Here is an 18627-nt window from a genome sequence, read left to right on the forward strand (position 1 = left end):
GTGATTAAGTAAAGACAAATATTTAATTACGCAGCAAACTTGTGTAGTCCCCATTTTTATTGCAGTTCCCATCTTTTAACAGGCATGTCGACAAAACAATAAAAAGAAGAATTAAGGCCATTCTCAACATGAGAAATTAAGGCCAACGATGAAGGGGCTACATCAGCACACCTGGCAAACATTCCCCTATACGTTAGAAAGGCGGAGCCAGCGCTTTTCGTAGATTTTCTCAATTCCTACATGGCTACGTCCATAGATTGTGTCAGGGGGATGTAATTGCCCCATAAAAATAGATTCAATATCACAAAAATTAGTAGAAGATTTTGGGCACCTCTGAATAATGAAATGTAGTCAAGACTTCTATATACGTTGGACAACCATGAGAGAATGCATGTCTTTGGTCAACCAATGACTTCTTCAAAATTAGAGTGACCCCATGCCGGCTTACAAGATATCCATACGAGATGAACTTATACATGATGAATCTAAAGATTTAGATAGCTCGGGTTACACTGAAAACCTGATGGACCTATGGGTCACTCCCCCACTGCTCTAGGCACTCACATTTGGTGCTTAAGGGTTGAAGTCCCACAAGAGAAAGCTGGACATAGCCAAAATTATATGAACACTGCTTGGAATTATTTGAACTAGACTGGAAACCGAGGGGCGGGCCGGTCCTTCTTGGAGTAAAAACTCAGTAAATTCATGGGCCTAGAAGTAAATGACACTAGGAGCTATGTAAACAACGTCAATTAGTTCTAGAAGTGTACAGGCTATGCCTTCTTGGTTCACCATCTGTTCCCAGCTTTGCTGAGAACATTAATTCCCCCCCACCAAGCCCCATAGACGCTACATGCACACCTGTAGTTATATCACTAGCTTCCCACAGACCACAATCGTACTGTTGCAACCCCCAATCTTCTGTAGTTATATCACTTGATTCCCACAGACCACAATCGTACTGTTGCAACCCCCAATCTTCTTTCTCCTTTCTTCTTCTCCCCAGATTTTGTTTGTACAATCTCCTCTCCTATGAGGCCACGCCTCCCGCCAACAGCCACTCTGTGCTATCACAATCCTTGCGGCGAAAGCACACTGATTCCCGCATAAGACCTTAACGTATGAGATGAAAATCTCAGTTACTAAACCCATGCAAAGACTACCCCTCTCAGCAAGTATACCCGGCACATACACTTGGCCTACTACTTGGCCACAGAAAATATGAGGCCACTCCACACCTCTGACCTTTCACTCACGTTTAAGGTTTTCAGAGTAACTACAGTGCTCTATGTCACTAAGGATGCCGGTTACCGTACAGGGACTTTCTTTAAACAGCCTAAAACATAGTGGGGGTGTTGGCTTGCTTCAGGTAAACCAATTTGAGCGTCTCCGTTGCAGGCCTGATTTTTCTCAAATTTCCACACAAGGTTTTACATTTAATGAATCTAAAAAGAACTCATTTGCATAAACAATGTTTGGTTCCATGCCAGCTTCCCGGAACTACATTGGGCAAACCTGTACAAAAGTGAGTAGAAAGATATCTTCTCTACAATGAAAACAAGATTGTTATCATAAAGGGAATATTCGGCGACATTCTGTATTTAGGGACACCAGAGATACGCCATATTGGACTGGTTACGTCCTCTTTGCCAGGTTAATCCAAGTATAAACTTAACCACGGTACTACAAATAAAGATGCAAGGTTGTGTTCACCGTTATTGCATACGGTCTAGGAGGGTTCATATCTTTTTTGAGCAAAACATAACAATTTCAGGTTTTGAAGACAACATCCCAAAACATTTCTTTTTTTAAATATTGGTAGTATATTGTAATGATTTTAAGTAATTGAACAATAAAAGGCTCTTCTTCTTCTTCCAAAATAATTTTACCCGAAGCCTTCGATACTGGGTTGGGGACTTATTTACCAATTTTGCTTTCCACCCCCAAAACCTAATAGCCTGAAGGAAATTGTTTGCCAGATATGCCGAGTTCAGCTTTATAAAATCTCATTTTAGTTTACATCTTGAAAATACAAGAAACCATTACAGCTTTTATTTACACATTGATTACGCACCCTCCGCCACCCCCCCCCCCCCAAAAAAATAGCTTCTTGTAATAATTTAAAGTAGTCCACACAAATCAGAGTGTGTCACATGGGTTATAGCATCCCTTGCTTTTTCCCTTTTCACACTCTAGAGCCGTCTACAGGCAAATTGTTTTGATCGTGGATAAAGTTCCTTCATTCCGAGAGAGAATAAAATGTACCTACAAACCAAAATCATAATGACAGAAACCTATGATCAGCAATCGATGCCCCTCCACCAAGTAGTAAGGAGACGCCAATTGTTTAAATTCCGAAAATAAGAACCCTTTAAAATATTCTCCTTTCAGATCCCATTAACTTTCACCAATACTTGACTACTTCCACTCCATATGATCAGGTCTTCTGAGGGGCTGTATCAGGATGGTGTAAGTACCATCAAGCAATCCATGTCCGCCACTAGAAATTTCAGGGACACCACTTAATTGGGAAGCTAGAACTAATGTACAGCTTCAACTAATCCCAGCATGTACTGCTTCAAAGTTCCAGACTAGTCCACCCCCAAACTAAAAAAATATATATTTATGTCACCCAGGATAAAATGTGTGCATCTGGTATTCGGACTTTGGAAGTACAACAAAAATGATGAGCCGCCATTAAGCTTCTCACCTTATGTTAAAAGGGGTTGTGTGAAAAGTAAGCGCAGCAGAGAATCCGCTAATGCGTGCTTACTGAACACAAACAATTGTAGTGTGTAAAAGGCATATTGGAACATGCATTCCTGGACAACCATATCTCTTGAACTGCAATGCCCCACAATTGCAGCACAAGTGTCTGGTAGGGTCAATGGAGTCCAAACATTAGACGGGCCTACAAAACCAGACTTTGCCAAGAGCCCCGACTCTGACACGCGGTTGAAATCATGCTCCATATACAAAGCTACAACTTTTCTTCAGCTCATCTTTGTAAATGTTCTCTGTTGAAGAGAAATTCAAAAGCAAGCCAATTTCATTGCAAAGAACTTCAGAGCAGGCCTCATTGAAAGCCAAGAGTGAGCTTGGAAGCATGTGACCACGTGAGCTGTGTCGCCAATGTTTCAGGTTCTTGACTTTGAATTCTATGAACCGTGTGAGTCCTTAAGCCAAACTGCCCAGGCAAGAGGACTGATATAATGATTTATCCAAACATCATCCATGGTGTGCTGAGAATAGTGAACTGCAATAAGCTGTGGGCAAAACTAGCTAACTTTTCAGATCAGTATTTTGATGGACATAAGTTGAACATTCATTGAAGCTCATTAAAATGGTACCGTTTGATTGTGGCCCCTCAAATCCTCGTGCAAAAGATTCATTTTCACAGAATAAACTAATGGCACCCGTGTTTTTCATCTCACAAGGGAGGAAAATAATATAATGGGAAACTATAGTTAAATGCCTTAAAGGAGAGGTTGTGCCTGGTAGTTGGTAGGCACATATTATTGAGTTAGCTCACATTAGGGTTCACCAAGGCAAGGGGAGATACCTATAGAACAGAAAACCTTAGGAAATTAAAAGGAATGAAGCGCCAATAGTGACCATTCCATATAGAAGTATTAAAGATTTTTCAATAAATCAACAAGGAATCACTGGAGAATTCTGGATGTGATTGATGCACCAATGGTTCATTAATACCACGAAGTGGTTAAAGCCCATGGAACCTCCCTGACGCCTTGAGGCTATTATAGAAGAATCAGCATTTTTAAGATATCATCTTAACCATACATTATAGCATACCATTCAGTCTACTGACACAGACAGGACTGTTGCTTCTCATGATCATTTAGGAGGGGTACTCATTTCAGGATGGTTTGCTTGGCCATAGGTAAAAGTAGATGTACTCTAATAATAGGGGGCTGCCCTAGAAATTGCCCAAATAACCACTCACAGACAGCTTTAAGCATGCAAGGATCAGTACATAACTTCACTCTGACTAAGCTGGAAATTGAGTTCTCGTCACCTAGCAAGAGCAGAGTGGTGGTGGTTTGGAAATGTACTGCAAAACGATTCAATGATATGGTGGGTTCATCTCTTTTCTGCAAGAACTCTTGGTCTGCATGGTAAACAGGGTCAGAAAGTTTTGAAAGTATGATGAAATGCCATATATGCCAACAAGGGAAAGAAAACTACACCATTTGCACGGGTTTAGCTATTCCAAAAATAGTGTGTTTTATGATTCGATATCAAGTAGAAAAAGAACCATGGGTTTTGCCTGCTCCAACATAGGGAAGCCACCATTTTCTCCCAAAAAAAGGATATTACAAGGTTTCACATTTGTGGGCATTTTCAAGTCTGTGACCCCTACTGAGATAAAACGTGGATAATCTCAGCTCTATGAGATGATCTACCACCTGGTCTTGCTCTGACCTTCCCACAAACAAGCTTCAGTTTCGCTGTTTTGGCTACACGTACACCATTAACTCTCCCAGCGTCAGGCCAACATAAAATGTTCTCCCTCAAGGCTGGGTACATATTCAAACTCCTCTCTCGTGGGCTTTGGTCAACATAGATCCCTTCTCAGTCAGAAGTGGGCTAACCTACAATATCTGGTTTCTAAGGGTTTGGCTAACAATCTTACTCTGGTTTGTACTGATAGAAGTACTCTTTTTGAGTTAGTCTGCCAGAAGAACACATTACATCAACATTTCTAGATTTCATTTCTTTTTCTTCTGCCTCTGTTCTATACTTGGGATGCCTTCAGCTGTGGCAGCTTGCATATTCATCGCATTAGCCCACGAGTGGCCAGGTTATTAGATATGGTTCCAATGCTTTATGTAGCCAAGTTCATTGGAGAGTATCATGGTAGAGAATATTCCCCGTCACTTCCCAGTGCCTCAGGACTCTACAAGCCGAGAGAGACAAACCTAGTGTCCTAGCACTCTAACTCTTTTTCAAACATGCACCAGCTGTTGTTTTGCCTCAGCAACAGCCCTCATAGTGGTAGTATGCTGATGTCCTTTGGATACACGAATTTAAGTTTTTACAGATTGAAATGGTCTTTTTTGAAGGCCATGCCTCATTAAACAAAATCACAGTAGCTCGCACGCCTTTATTGCAGTTACTTTCGTTGCTGCCCGGGTAGTGGAATTCCCTTTTTAGCCTCTCCCACCCCCTTTCAAAAGCTCAGTGTAAGGCACCACTCTGGTAGACTCCACAGTCAAGTCCAAGTGCATGGAATCCAGGCAGCGACTGATGATTTGGCACAAAGCAAACCCAATTTGACAAAGTCTGGAAGCACCCCAGTCGCAGGAGATGAGGTCATGTAAATGCTCTTTGAGGAGGCAACAATATATTGGCAGATTCCGGAGTCTGGGATGGAAAGAGGAACTGACCTATTCAGATCACCAGAAGACATCAATAATCTCTTCCCAAGCTTGTTCAGATCCAGAATCTCACAGGGCCCATATCTGCCCTTTCATTTCTTGTGTTTTAGAGTAAGAGCAGCATTCGGATTTCTTTGCATTCCCTCTGCACCACTTTCATATAAAATTTAAGGCAAATGTGAACAAAAATAAAACAGCTTAATAAAGTGTCTATTAGCTTGTTTTTTTCTTCAAAGGACAAGTCTAACTCAATGCCTTTTCTTCCTGAGTTTTAGTAGGTTCAAAAAATGCTCTTTAAGAGCTGCTGATGGGTGTGCAGTATTTGTGCTAGGGAAAGTATCCCCTGTTGCTCCCTGTTCTTCCTTAGATGAAAGACCAGCGCTGGTGTATGTCGCCAGGATTGCAGGGCATCACCGATGGATGCTCTCCGTTTGCTGACAGGCACATGTCCATGGCCTCATTTTTTAACAAATGATCCTTAAAAGCAAAACATCAAAGAAAATGAATGTTAGTAAAATTGGAGAAAATCTATGCAAGAATGCACAGCTGAATGAACTTTCATAAATATGAGAACAGACGCTGCAGACTTAACACATCACAGCAATAAATAATGTCTTGAGTGGTCTTCAGTGGACTCTGGTGCACTATTGACACCTTTTTTCCCCCAAAATATAAGCATATACAAAAACACAGGGTTTTAGAGAGGCGTCCAGAAAGCCTTTATTTAACAACAAATCCCAACCCGCAATTTTATTGTCACATAGAATTTTCTAAACTTTCTGGTCACCTGGCAAGTATGTGGAAAGAGATCTTGGGACCAGCATTGTATCATGCAGCACTGTGAAATGCCTTAAATTCGTGCCCACTCTGAAAACCAACCCATCAGAAAAAATATCATTTCATGGTTGACATCTGGCTTTCATAAATTAAAAACTGGTGAGGGGAGTTTTCTTAGATTAAAAGTGATAAAACTATTTAGCATCACTCCTAAAATGTAAGAGTACAGCATTCAAGGCAAAAAAGGACTATTTGAAGCCTCAGATTGTGGGTTCTAAGAACCCAGGGAATGAGGTAAAATTGATAAGGGTGTATCCATGGTCTTAGACGTTGCTTAGTATTATCCTTTCAACGGATCCCTGTAGTGCCAAGATTGAGAGTGATTTAACAGTTAGTGAAGGCCTTACCACCCACTAGCTAATCAAAACACTCCCTATGTGATGACATTTCAAAGCAAGTTCTTGCAATGAAAGCCCATTTCTCTTAGTGATTGGTACATGCTGGGTTCAGCTTCTGAGCATACTGTGGTGCCTAATCACTGCTCAAAAAGAGGGTTACTGTAGTTAATTTTAGGTTCGCCAGTTTTATTCCCAAAAAGACCAGTGTGCCCTAGTTTGTGCTCTTGCAATATTGTTGTTAATGATTGGGCTTGCTGGACCCTGGTGAGATGTTTTACCAGGTACATACATTACTTGAGGGGAGTCACTGCTTTTAAATTCGATGTCAGACTTTAAGGCTCATGGAAGTGCTGCAACAAGAGGGCTTTGCAGGTGGGTGCAGAAAGTTAACTTCAGTACTAAGGAAGGCTGGCTTACAATTAATCGGCTTTTGGCTTTCCCTTCCTGGGATCGAAATATCCCGCTATAGCAACTGGAACAACACACAGTCTTAAAGTACATTCAATTTTTTTTAATGAGACAGGAAAAGATTAAATGAGAATGTTCCCACTAGACAATCACCATTACACCTATTGGTGCTCTGGAAGGCCCACCCTCTGGCCTAAATGTTTCTAATGCCAGTAGGTCTACATTAGGTCAGCTGTTCCAAGATTGTGGTCAGCGATGTCAACAGTAGGTCTATTATGGTCTGCTGGATGCCCATAGGGAGTCACAGGTTAGGTAGTCTCTTTAAATAAGGTGCAACACTACATTAGAGGTAAAGCTAAGATTTAACTGGAGCAGATGTGCTTTCTAAGTCCTGAGTAGTAACAATACGCATTGGGTACACTTCTTATAATAAGGACAAGTTGGTGCTACCAGTCCAGTTGTGAGCATCAAATATCTTGGTGGTGTTTGTGATTAAATCGACTCACTATGCATTCGATCAGTTGTCTAAAATGTACCCTTGTTGGATAGTTAACATCAATAAATGCTACTACAAGAAGTTGCGGTATCTTAAATTAAAGATAGTGTGTCAATGTATCTAAATATGTTTAAAAAATATATATGGAAGGGCCAAGTAAAGCAATTTAAACTATTTAGGGATGATGGAAAGACGGCCACATAGATGCATTAAAGAAATCAAAGAATTTGTTAGCAGGCGAGAAGTTAATTTCTGAGTTGCATGTAATATTTTGAAAATGCTCCATGATAACTTTGGAAGGTCCCACAAGTTTACTCAATATGCTCGATGAAAGTGTGAAAAAGCAATGTACTGTGCCAGATTTCACAGAGAGAGAAATTGTAAAACGAGAGCAGTAAGCAAGCTAGACAATAGCAAAGAGAAATATATAAATTTAGAAAGTTAGGTAGTTCGAGGGAATAAGACATAAGCGTAAAAAAATTGCTTTAAAAAATAAGATACAATCTAAAAAAGAAAAAAGTACGTTTGAGAAACAAGTGATGAAGAGAAAGTTTGAGAAAGAGTGAAAATGAAAAATCGAAAGACTAAAATAAAGTCCAAGAAAAATGAGGGAAAACATTAAGTCAGAGATAGTAAGGAGGGATAGAGAGTGAGAAAAACAGTGAGTGGCAGTGAAAGAAACAAGCATTTACAATGCAATGGTCTCGTCTTTGTTAAAGTTAGAGCTATTGGCATTGCAAATGGCATTTTTTTTCAATTTTTGTTTTTTAAAAAACCATAAATAAATGGTATTGTCATTTACAATGGCAATAGGTGAGCATTAGAGAGTAGTAGAGAGTATTAGCAGATACAGAGCCCCCACACACACACAGCTCCACACACACACAGAGCCCAACACACACACAGCACCCCCACACACAGAGCCCTGCCCCCCCCACACACAGAGCCACACACACACACACACACACACACACACAGCCACACACACACACACACACAGAGCCACACAGATCCACACACACACACACACAGAGCTACACACACAGAGAGCCACACATACACACAGAGAGCCACACACACACACACACAGAGCCACACATACACACAGAGAGCCACACATACACACAGAGAGCCACACATACACACAGAGAGCCACACATACACACAGAGAGCCACACACACATACAGAGCCACACACACACACAGAGCCACACAGAGCTACACACACACAGAGCCACACACACACACAGAGCCACACAGAGCCACACACACACAGAGCCACACACACACAGCCACACACACACACACGGAGACAGAGAGAGAGAGACACACACACAGAGCCACACACACACACAGAGCCACACACACACACAGAGCCACACACACACACAGAGCCACACACAAACAGAGCCACACACACACACAGAGAACCACACACACAGAGCCACACACACACGCAGAGCCACACGCAGAGCCACACAGAGAGCCACACACACAGAGCCACACAGAGAGCCACACACACAGAGCCACACAGAGCCACACAGAGAGCCACACACACACAGAGCCACACACACACAGAGCCACACACACACAGAGCCACACACACAGAGCCACACACACACAGAGCCACACACACACAGCCACACACACACAGCCACACACACACACACACACACAGCGCCACACACACACACACACAGCGCCACACACACACAGCGCCACACACACACAGCGCCACACACACACACACAGCGCCACACACACACACAGCGCCACACACACACACAGCCACCCACACACACACAGCCACCCACACACACACAGCCACCCACACACACAGAGCCACACACACACAGACACAGAGCCACACACACACAGACACACAGAGCCACACACACACACACACACACAGAGCCACACACACACACACAGAGCCACGCACACACACACACACAGAGCCACACACACACACACAGAGCCACACACACACACACAGAGCCACGCACACACACACACACACACACACACACACACACAGCCACACACACACAGAGAGCCACACACACACACACACACACACACACACACACAGAGAGCCACCCACACACAGAGAGCCACCCACACACACACACAGAGAGCCACCCACACACACACACAGAGAGCCACCCACACACACACACACACACACACACAGAGAGCCACACACACACACACACAGAGAGCCACACACACACACACAGAGCCACACACACACACACACACACACACACACACACACAGAGCCACACACACACACACACACAGAGAGCCACACACACACACACACAGAGAGCCACACACACACACACACACAGAGCCACACACACACACACACAGAGCCACACACACACACACACACACACACAGAGCCACACACACACACACACACACACACAGAGCCACACACACACACACACACACAGCCACACACACACACACACACACACACACACACACACACAGAGCCACACACACACACACACAGAGCCACACACACACACACACACACACACACACACACACACACACACACACACACACACACACAGAGCCACACACACACACACACACACACACAGAGCCACACACACACACACACACAGAGCCACACACACACACACACAGAGCCACACACACACACACACACACACACAGAGCCACACACACACACACCCTCACCCCAGGAACTCACTGCCGGAAGCACTCCCTCCTTGGCACACTCCCACAGGTGTGTTGAGATGCTTGGAAGCCTCCGTTATGTGGCAGGGTACCCCATCATCATCATATGGGTGTTTCTGGAGAGCTCTCACCCAGCAGTGTGCCATGACACTGAGTATGTACAGGTTCCCTCAAGGTTCTATGCGGGTACAATCTCACCCTAGGTGTATTCTGGCACTCGCTGATGCTGTACAGCGCGTGTAAGCGTTTCTTATGCAGAGGTGGGAGTGGCGATGTCCTAGGGAAGAGTACAGAAGCCCGCTCACTCTAGATGTGTCACTGGAGGTACTCTCCCCCTGAGGTGTGCTTGGGATGTCTTCTCCTCACACGGTTATTAGTGAGGTGTCATTTCTCCAAACGGAGCGTGCAGCACTTTAAGAGCGAGCCCTGGGGTTGCATGTCTCCCCAGTGACGTGGGCCTCCTCCCATCATCCGATTGTATGGGGGCATACTACACCGTTCGCCAGGGACGTGTGAAGGGGCTCTTGCCTTCCGAGATGTGAATTGGGGCTCACTTTCTTCCTGTGGTTCCTTAAGGGGCGCAACGGTAAAGTCTCTTTCCTCCCACAGTGGGTAGGAATCTGCCATCTGCAAGTATGATGGGGGATGATGGTTGCTTGTGAAGCATTCTTTCTCCAATCCCCCCCAGGAGCCTTACCTTGTCCAGACAGTTGACCTTCTCAGTTGGGTAGACTATCTTGCTGCAGCGCGCACAGCTGGGGTTCATGGTGGGGCCGCTACCTCACTCGCTCTTCTACACCGCTCTTCGCACACGGGGCTCGCGCCGCGGCCTCTCCTCCTCCTCGCGCACGCACACACACACACACGGAGCGCGCGTCGCTTCCTGCCACCTGCTCTTCCTACTGCTGCCAACTGCCACAGCCCGCTAGCGGGCTCACAAATGAAAGGTGAGGGAGGGGCCGAGGAGTTAGAGAGCGCGTGATTGCGTGCGCGTACCCCACAGGAGGAAGTGATAAGCGCGCTCCCGCCCGGAGATGGAAACAGAAAATGTACTAAACGTACGTATTCTCCAACACAGTTATCAGGGTAGACCAAGAAAATTGCTTACAAGGTAAACAGAATCATAAGCTAAAACACATTTTTATTTTCGTATACATTTTTATGACATTACGTTTTAAAGTGGCGAAACTAATGGAAACTATAAAAATACTAAACACTGGTATGGAGAGGCATGGCAAAAATATACGACAGGGGCAAAGGCATACCCAACACGCCAAGGCAGTTATTTCCACAGAGGCACGTTGAATAGCATACATGGCGGTAGTAAGACAGGCGCCGCTCGCTGTTTGTGTTAACAGTGGGAACAGGTACGAACCTGTAGTTACTTTCAGGAGGCATTACACGGCCATGAACCTCGGACCACGCCATGAACACCGCCATGTTTCTCTGAGGTCCAGCAGAAATGGATCGGAGAAACTCCCCATCATTTTCAGACTGGGGGCGTGTTTTTCTTTCTCTCCTCTTCCCATTGGCTGGAATGTAAAATTCCAGCCGATGGGAAGAGGAGAGAAAGAACCTAAAAAACACACCCTCGAATCCAAAAAAGACAGGGCTTAAATGGACAGACAAACCTCTTCTCCAATGGCTGGCCAGCACTTAGGAGGCCAGCCAACGGAGAAGAGGGGCGGGTTAAAGCCCCATACTCTAGAAACATAAAATCTCGCCAGCGAGACTGCGCAAGCGCAGCCTACGCAGGCCGAGACCTAAAAATGGAGACAGCAACAGAATGGAAAACAAAAAATATATAAAAACAATTACATTGAAAGAGAGAACGAGAAAGATGCAGACAAAGAAAGTGGTAGTGAAATTGATAAAGTGTGAAAAAAACTGAGAAAGACAGATGAGAGAGCAACAAAGACCAAATGAAAGAAAAAGAGGCAGTTAGAAATTAGTAGAGAAAGCAAGAAAGAATTGAAAAGAAAAGTGAGAGCAAAAGAAAGTATAGGTGAGAAAGAAAGCAAGAGAAAGTGAAGTGAGATAAAGTAAAAGGGGTGATAGAAGGAGACCGGGAAAGAAAGTGTGAGAGAAAGAAGGTGAGAAAGTGAAAGAGAAACAAAAAAGATTGTGGGAGAAAGAAAAAGCTAGAGGTACTAAAAGGGGAAAACAGAGAAAGTTAACCTTTGTGTTTGCAAGAAAGAGAGAGACCGGGCGTTGCTGGACATTCTTACACTGCCATTTTGCCGATGGTGTGCTTTCAGAGTAGGATGGGCTGCCATGACACTTTGAACATTACTCTAGATGCGGCCTCTTGCCGAATGCGGCTTACTTAAACATTATATCGGGGCTTGTTTTGGTTTTCTGCCTGGTACTAGTTTTGGTTTTCTGCCTGGTACTACTGAGCAAAAGCATGTGTGAGAAAGTGCGAGAAAGGTTTAATTACATCGAAATCTTTGGATTTAAAGTAGGAAATAACCTCCCCTTCGCAGATGGTAAAATCTTGACGTGGAACAAGGTTATTGCCTAGAACTGTGATATAAATTGTGCATCGTCTGTGTTCTACATATTTCTCTTTTCTTTTACGGCTTGTGAGTTTGTTATGTATTCTGACTCCATTTAATCGATTGTCTTCTATTCTGTCGCAGCACCAAGAAACAGTTTTTGGCATTTTTCAATAAAAATGTATGGTAGCCAGGTATGGGATACCAAAAGGTCGAACTAACAATCTTTAGTAAGTAATTTATTCGATCAATTTATGATAATTTACTTCACCAAGTAAAAACATACTCGTAAAATACAATTCTAAAAAGAAACATTTTACAGCACCATTAATATAAAAACTACTATACAAAAATAAAAATACATTTTACTACTTATTTAATATAAAAACTATATAAAAAAGGCAATTGCAGTAGTTTTCAAACTACTTAATAGCCATAGGAAGAGTAGTTCTAGGGGGTAGCTAAAGTTTTAGTCCTAATTCGCCATGCATAAAGCAAGTACCTTGATATGCTACCCTTCTGAATCCAAATACTATCCTATCCACCACTCAAATTACTTTCATATTTCACTATACTAATCCTTTATGGGTTCCGGAGTAGCCTGCTAATAGCCGAAAAAAGCGATTCGACACCTCGTCAGTGGTAGTAAGCGCTATATAAATGCAATCACAATACAATAGAAAACACCACCATACGCAAGTGAAACCACTTCAATGAACAGCACAGAGCTGGGGGGAGGGATGTCATACTCCTCCTGACACCCCTTAAGCTTACCCTCGTTATTTGCCACTCCTCCATTCCGCTTACAGACGTGCCTTTTCCTCGAAACTGGCATTCAGAGAGCTCAACGGGGGCCGTAGAGCGCGGCGCGCGCAGGCACAGCTGCTTGGCGATGTTGTGTCGCAGTTCTTTGTGAGTGCTGTATTCGAAGTACTGCAAAAGAGGTGGGAAAAACCTCAGTACTGATCAGTGCACGAGACAGTTTTAGCAATCCCCTTAAAATGCGGGGGGTGACTTAGAGGACGGCGGACTAAATCAAGCAATACCACTTAGCATAGAAATTATGATTTTAAAAAAATCTGTCTCAGTACCACCTTCATTCACCAGATTAAAAAAACATCCCTTTCAGAAACAGTTTAATGAACATCACGAGAAAGGAGAGCCTCAACCGTTAAGGTCTACTAATTGGGTCACCTTATGTTTTTTTTTTAATACTGGTTATTTTTCCTGGTACCGAACATTTCACTTCATTGGCATTTCAGAGCGTACACACTTCCATACTTAGTTTGTATAAACAAAAACCAAGTGTAGGGACCTACAGTTTTCTTAGGCCTCCATCGCTGGCGCTGCTGAATGCGGGGGCTGCTGAATACCAGGATCAGTTAGTCTTGATTCCTCCAATGTCTATTTCTTCCACCACCCTACACTTCCTGTCTCTTTATCTAATTCTTCCTTGAATCTTTTCATCCCTGCTTCCCTCCTTTTTTTTTTTTTTGAAAGAACACAATTTTATTATTTTTCAGAAAAATAAGTAGTGCATCAGACAATCATTTTTCAATATCAGTGCCATATTGCTCAAATAGTATCAATATGTTTAATCAATTTGCTGCTCTTCCACCAATTTTATGATTAGTCTTTTTCGACAAATTTGTTGTCACTGGTATTGTTTGGGAAAACACTAGTAAACCGAGTCCCTGTGGTTAGCATTAAGTAGATAACGTCTCTGTTTATTTCCCTGCTGAAGTTCTTATAGTGCTGTGGTTATAGGTTTGTAGTAGTTGATCTGCAATGCATAGTAATCACCGTAAATGCCATCCCAATACTTGCCTAGACCGTATTTTGTGGCCCTATCCACGTTTCAGTGGTCCGATCATCTATTACCTGTGTCACTGCCTACAAATCAAGAAATTATCATGTCCCACATCTATGCAAAGTCAGGTTTCTTCATCCCCCTCTTGGTTCCACGTGTAGAGTGTAGAAGATGCTCTCAAAGTCCGTCCATCTTATCACATTCCGTCACCACTTGCGCAAATGGGGTCCATCTCTTGCTTTCCAGGTCATTGCTATCAGCAGTTTGGCCAATATTAGCCCTGGGTCTATACATCTTTTAGAGACTTTTTTAGTCTTGGGGCACGAGTAGGCCCAGGAGGCAGATGTCAAGTGTACAGTTAAACTGCCTCTCCCAATATGTTTTCAAGTTTGCCCAGTTCCAGAACATATGCCAGAAGTGTGAGACTTCACACCCACATTTAGAGCATTGTGCTGATATCCCTGACCTGGCCAGAACCTAGTGATTCTCTTGAGTGTGATGGATAGTCCATGCAAGCAACTGAAGTAAATCAAAACAATTTGGGTATTTCTGGAACACCTTGTGGAGTTATTTAGAATATGCACCCAGTCTTCATCATCTAGGTCCTTAACAAGATCTGTGTGGCCCATTTCACCAGCAGGCTAACCAATATTCGATTGTCTTGATCATGGAGTGCTCAATATAGTAGACCGCTCTAGTTCTTCCAGTAGTTGTGTAGAGTATATGAAGCCCTTTATGTGTGGGCGGTTCGTTCATCAAAGCTTGCCCCCAATATCTGTCAGATCATGGCATTAAGAAAACTCTACAGTTGGGTCCAGTTTGTATCTCTACGTGCCTGGCTAGTCTTGGAATTCCCATATGGCACCTCCTTCATTTAAATGCAGCAAACCCCTCCAATTCCCTCTATGTTGTAGGGCAATTCATCCAATTAGTGGAACTCCAACTGTGTAAAATGCCCATGTGGTTGTCCTTGCAGGCAGTACATCCAGAAATGTTTGAGAACTCCCAATAGTCTCAACAGCTGTCCCTCGCTCGAGTCTGAGGAGTAAAATCGGTCAATACCAGCAATGTGGGAACATCTGTGCCCCCCCCTGACTGTTTCTCTGTTCGCCTGTCCATCCAGCCATTAATGTAGTTGTTCATTGCTGCTGCACTCTTAGATAATATAGTTTGTAAGCTGCCCCAGCCCTGGTCACAGCCATGTCTGACCACATTCCAGCTAACCCAACAAGGATACACATTTCGTGGCTTTTTTGCTCGACCCCACTCACTATTCCCTACATACCTGATTGCCTCCCATTCCATGGCAGGGGTACATGATGAGTGGTTTCCCTCCGTGATTGTTTTCACCAACATCAAGGCAGTTTTGGGTTCCTTCATTTTTAACCTGCACGAGAAAGAAGCAAACGCCAAAGGGATTAACTGCAAATTTCAGCAGAGCCATGTATCCAACATGCATTTGCTAGAGGTGACCAAGTTTCATTTAACTTGGAGGGTAACGTAATGCACAGAGAACAAAATGGCTTCAACTGCCTTATTACCAAAGCAGAATATGTACACTAGACATAGATCTAGGGCAGATTAGGGGAAATGTGGCCATTATAATGAATTGTAGGTGATTAATATAGGCATATTGACTTCCAGAGTCTGGGCTGGTATAGGTATTCTCCCTCCATCCTCAGAGTAGAGCCATTCTTGGGGTACATTTACTAGATTGTGGACTACAAGTAGAGTATTATTTGGAAATTAGTGTTAACTTGCAATCTTTGAGTACTCCAGGTCTCATCAATGCAAAGTTGACCACACAAACAAGGTTTATTTAGAAAACTCAAGGAAGCAAAGGAATTCAGATCATGGGTGCACAGCTCGTGAACTTCTTACGTTCACAAATGAAGGACCAACAATGCTCAACAACCTTCAAAACAATCTGAAGGCAAAAATGTCCTCTCTTCTCCACACCCGGACTCCCTCCCTCTTACACTGGGCAGCAGTTCACAACAGTGTTTCCCGACCTCCAGAGTGCTCCAGCCTGAGGAAATGTGGTTTCCCTCTTACCCCAGAGAGATGTACATAAGGCTGATTATTCTCTGCAAACGAACTAGCACTGGTATGTGGCTTCTAGGCACAAAATGGCACACAAAAAAATATATATATTTCAAATGCGTAGGAAGTTTTTTTTAATTTAGTGGGCCAATGTAAGGGCACACCATACAAAAAATCCAGACGACCCTTATTGGATTACAGGTTTTACTTTAATAATCCCAGATGCTCTATTTGTGGTAGTGTGGACAAGCAGTTTAGGCTTATCAGAGGGGAGTGTTAAGCATTTGTTGCAAACACAGAGTCAATAAGTGGTACACACACTCAAGAAGCATTCCAAGACCAATTTATAAAAACTACGCATATATTATATATATTTTAGACACCAAGATAATTGGATTCAGGTAAGTACTCTCGAAGTTATACATTTTACAAGAAAATACACAAATAACGGTTTTTGAGGTATGAGCCTCGAACATGGTAATGTTATCCTATGGGAGGAAAGACATATATTGCAAACAATACTTGTATTCAAAGCTTGGGTGCCCCTTTTGAAATTAAGGTGCAAGGGGGCCAATGACCAAAGAACCACCAGCAGGTTTACCTGCACTGGCCTGTCCCGGTGTGGCAGGGCTGGACGGAATGGTAGCCTCGAGCGAAACACCGCTGAAGTCAATGGACACCTGGAAACAAAGGCTGCAAGGGGGTACTTGGGGACAAGTCTGGCAAAAACCAAAGGGAGGGCTCATGTGTGAGGGACTTTGGAGCAAGGGGGCACAGTCGGTTGTTGTGAACCTGATTTGATGGGCTCGGGAGCTGAAGTGTTTGGCCAGCTGGCCACTTGCGTTGGAGGCTCTCACAGTTCTCAGTTAGACCATTAGAATGGGGGGGAAACCAAGACAGCAGGGTCACTCTTGTAGTAAGCCTTATTGATCCTGAAGTCCCTTGTCGTGCAGGTCTCTTTGACGGCAGTGGTGTCTGGGCTAAACACTCAACAAGCCTTGGTTGCTGCAAGTGCTCCGGTAGGCAGGGAATTGGTGCAGGGAGGCTCCTGTAAGGTCTACTGTCTTGAAACTTGATGGAGACACAGGCCTGACCTCTTGAAACCATGAAACCCTCTTCCTGGAGTGATGCTCTCTCTCGGTGGGCCCGATGATCAGCAAAACGATGTAAAAAACAAGTGTGAGTGGGGGTCATTGCTGAGCGCACACCGGCTCCAGGAGGGGTCACAGCGCTTTACCGCTTGCTGCACGCTGACAGGCAAAACCACGCAGCGCCGCTGGGTTCCTGATGCTGTAATTGGACTACAGCTCCCAGCCTGCTCTGCAACCACACCGCTTCCTCTTCCTGTGGAAAGCGCCAGGAGGCGCACAAAAGGGAACAGCTTCCACAGAGGAGTGGGGGTCATTGCTGAGCGCACACCGGCTCCAGGAGGGGTCACAGCGCTTTACCGCATGCTGCACGCTGACAGGCAAAACCACGCAGCGCCGCTGGGTTCCTGATGCTGTAATTGGACTACAGCTCCCAGCCTGCTCTGCAACCACACCGCTTCCTCTTCCTGTGGAAAGCGCCAGGAGGTGCACAAAAGGGAACAGCTTCCACAGAGGAGTGGGGGTCATTGCTGAGCGCACACCGGCTCCAGGAGGGGTCACAGCGCTTTACCGCTTGCTGCACGCTGACAGGCAAAACCACGCAGCGCCGCTGGGTTCCTGATGCTGTAATTGGACTACAGCTCCCAGCCTGCTCTGCAACCACACCGCTTCCTCTTCCTGTGGAAAGCGCCAGGAGGCGCACAAAAGGGAACAGCTTCCTCCGCGTCGCGGACGCGCGCGGACGGCCCCGGGCAGAGCCCGGGCAGAGGGCGGGCCGTCTGTGGCCGTCAGGGGACGACAGAGGACAGGCCATATCCTTTGGCTGCCGTCATGGGGAAACGTAAGCTAATGAGACAGGATAACGACAAGGACGGTAAGAAACCTAAGGTGGCTAAGAAACAAGACACCATAATCTCTTATCTAACTTCTGCTGTGGGAGCCTTAAATGAGGAAATTGCCATCGCTGAAAAGGAGCTTGGCCTTGATTCCAG

The 18627-nt window shown here is 44.4% G+C and overlaps 1 protein-coding gene across 1 annotated transcript in view; it reads right to left on the reverse strand.

Moving 5' to 3' along the window:
- Positions 1–39: 39 nt before the first annotated feature.
- GALNT6 (polypeptide N-acetylgalactosaminyltransferase 6) overlaps positions 40–18627 on the reverse strand; it is a 250105-nt gene continuing 231517 nt past the window's right edge. The window contains exons 9-11 of the mRNA XM_078688863.1: positions 15790–15891; positions 13469–13627; positions 40–5876 (exon numbers count right to left, since the gene is read on the reverse strand). Coding sequence (XP_078544989.1) covers positions 5763–5876; positions 13469–13627; positions 15790–15891 — 375 coding nt within the window. The 3' untranslated portion in view covers positions 40–5762. The remainder of the gene's footprint in view (positions 5877–13468; positions 13628–15789; positions 15892–18627) is intronic.

This window comes from Lissotriton helveticus, chromosome 1_1, assembly GCF_964261635.1.
Source record: "Lissotriton helveticus chromosome 1_1, aLisHel1.1, whole genome shotgun sequence".
In the NCBI taxonomy this organism is placed as follows: Eukaryota; Metazoa; Chordata; class Amphibia; order Caudata; family Salamandridae; genus Lissotriton; species Lissotriton helveticus.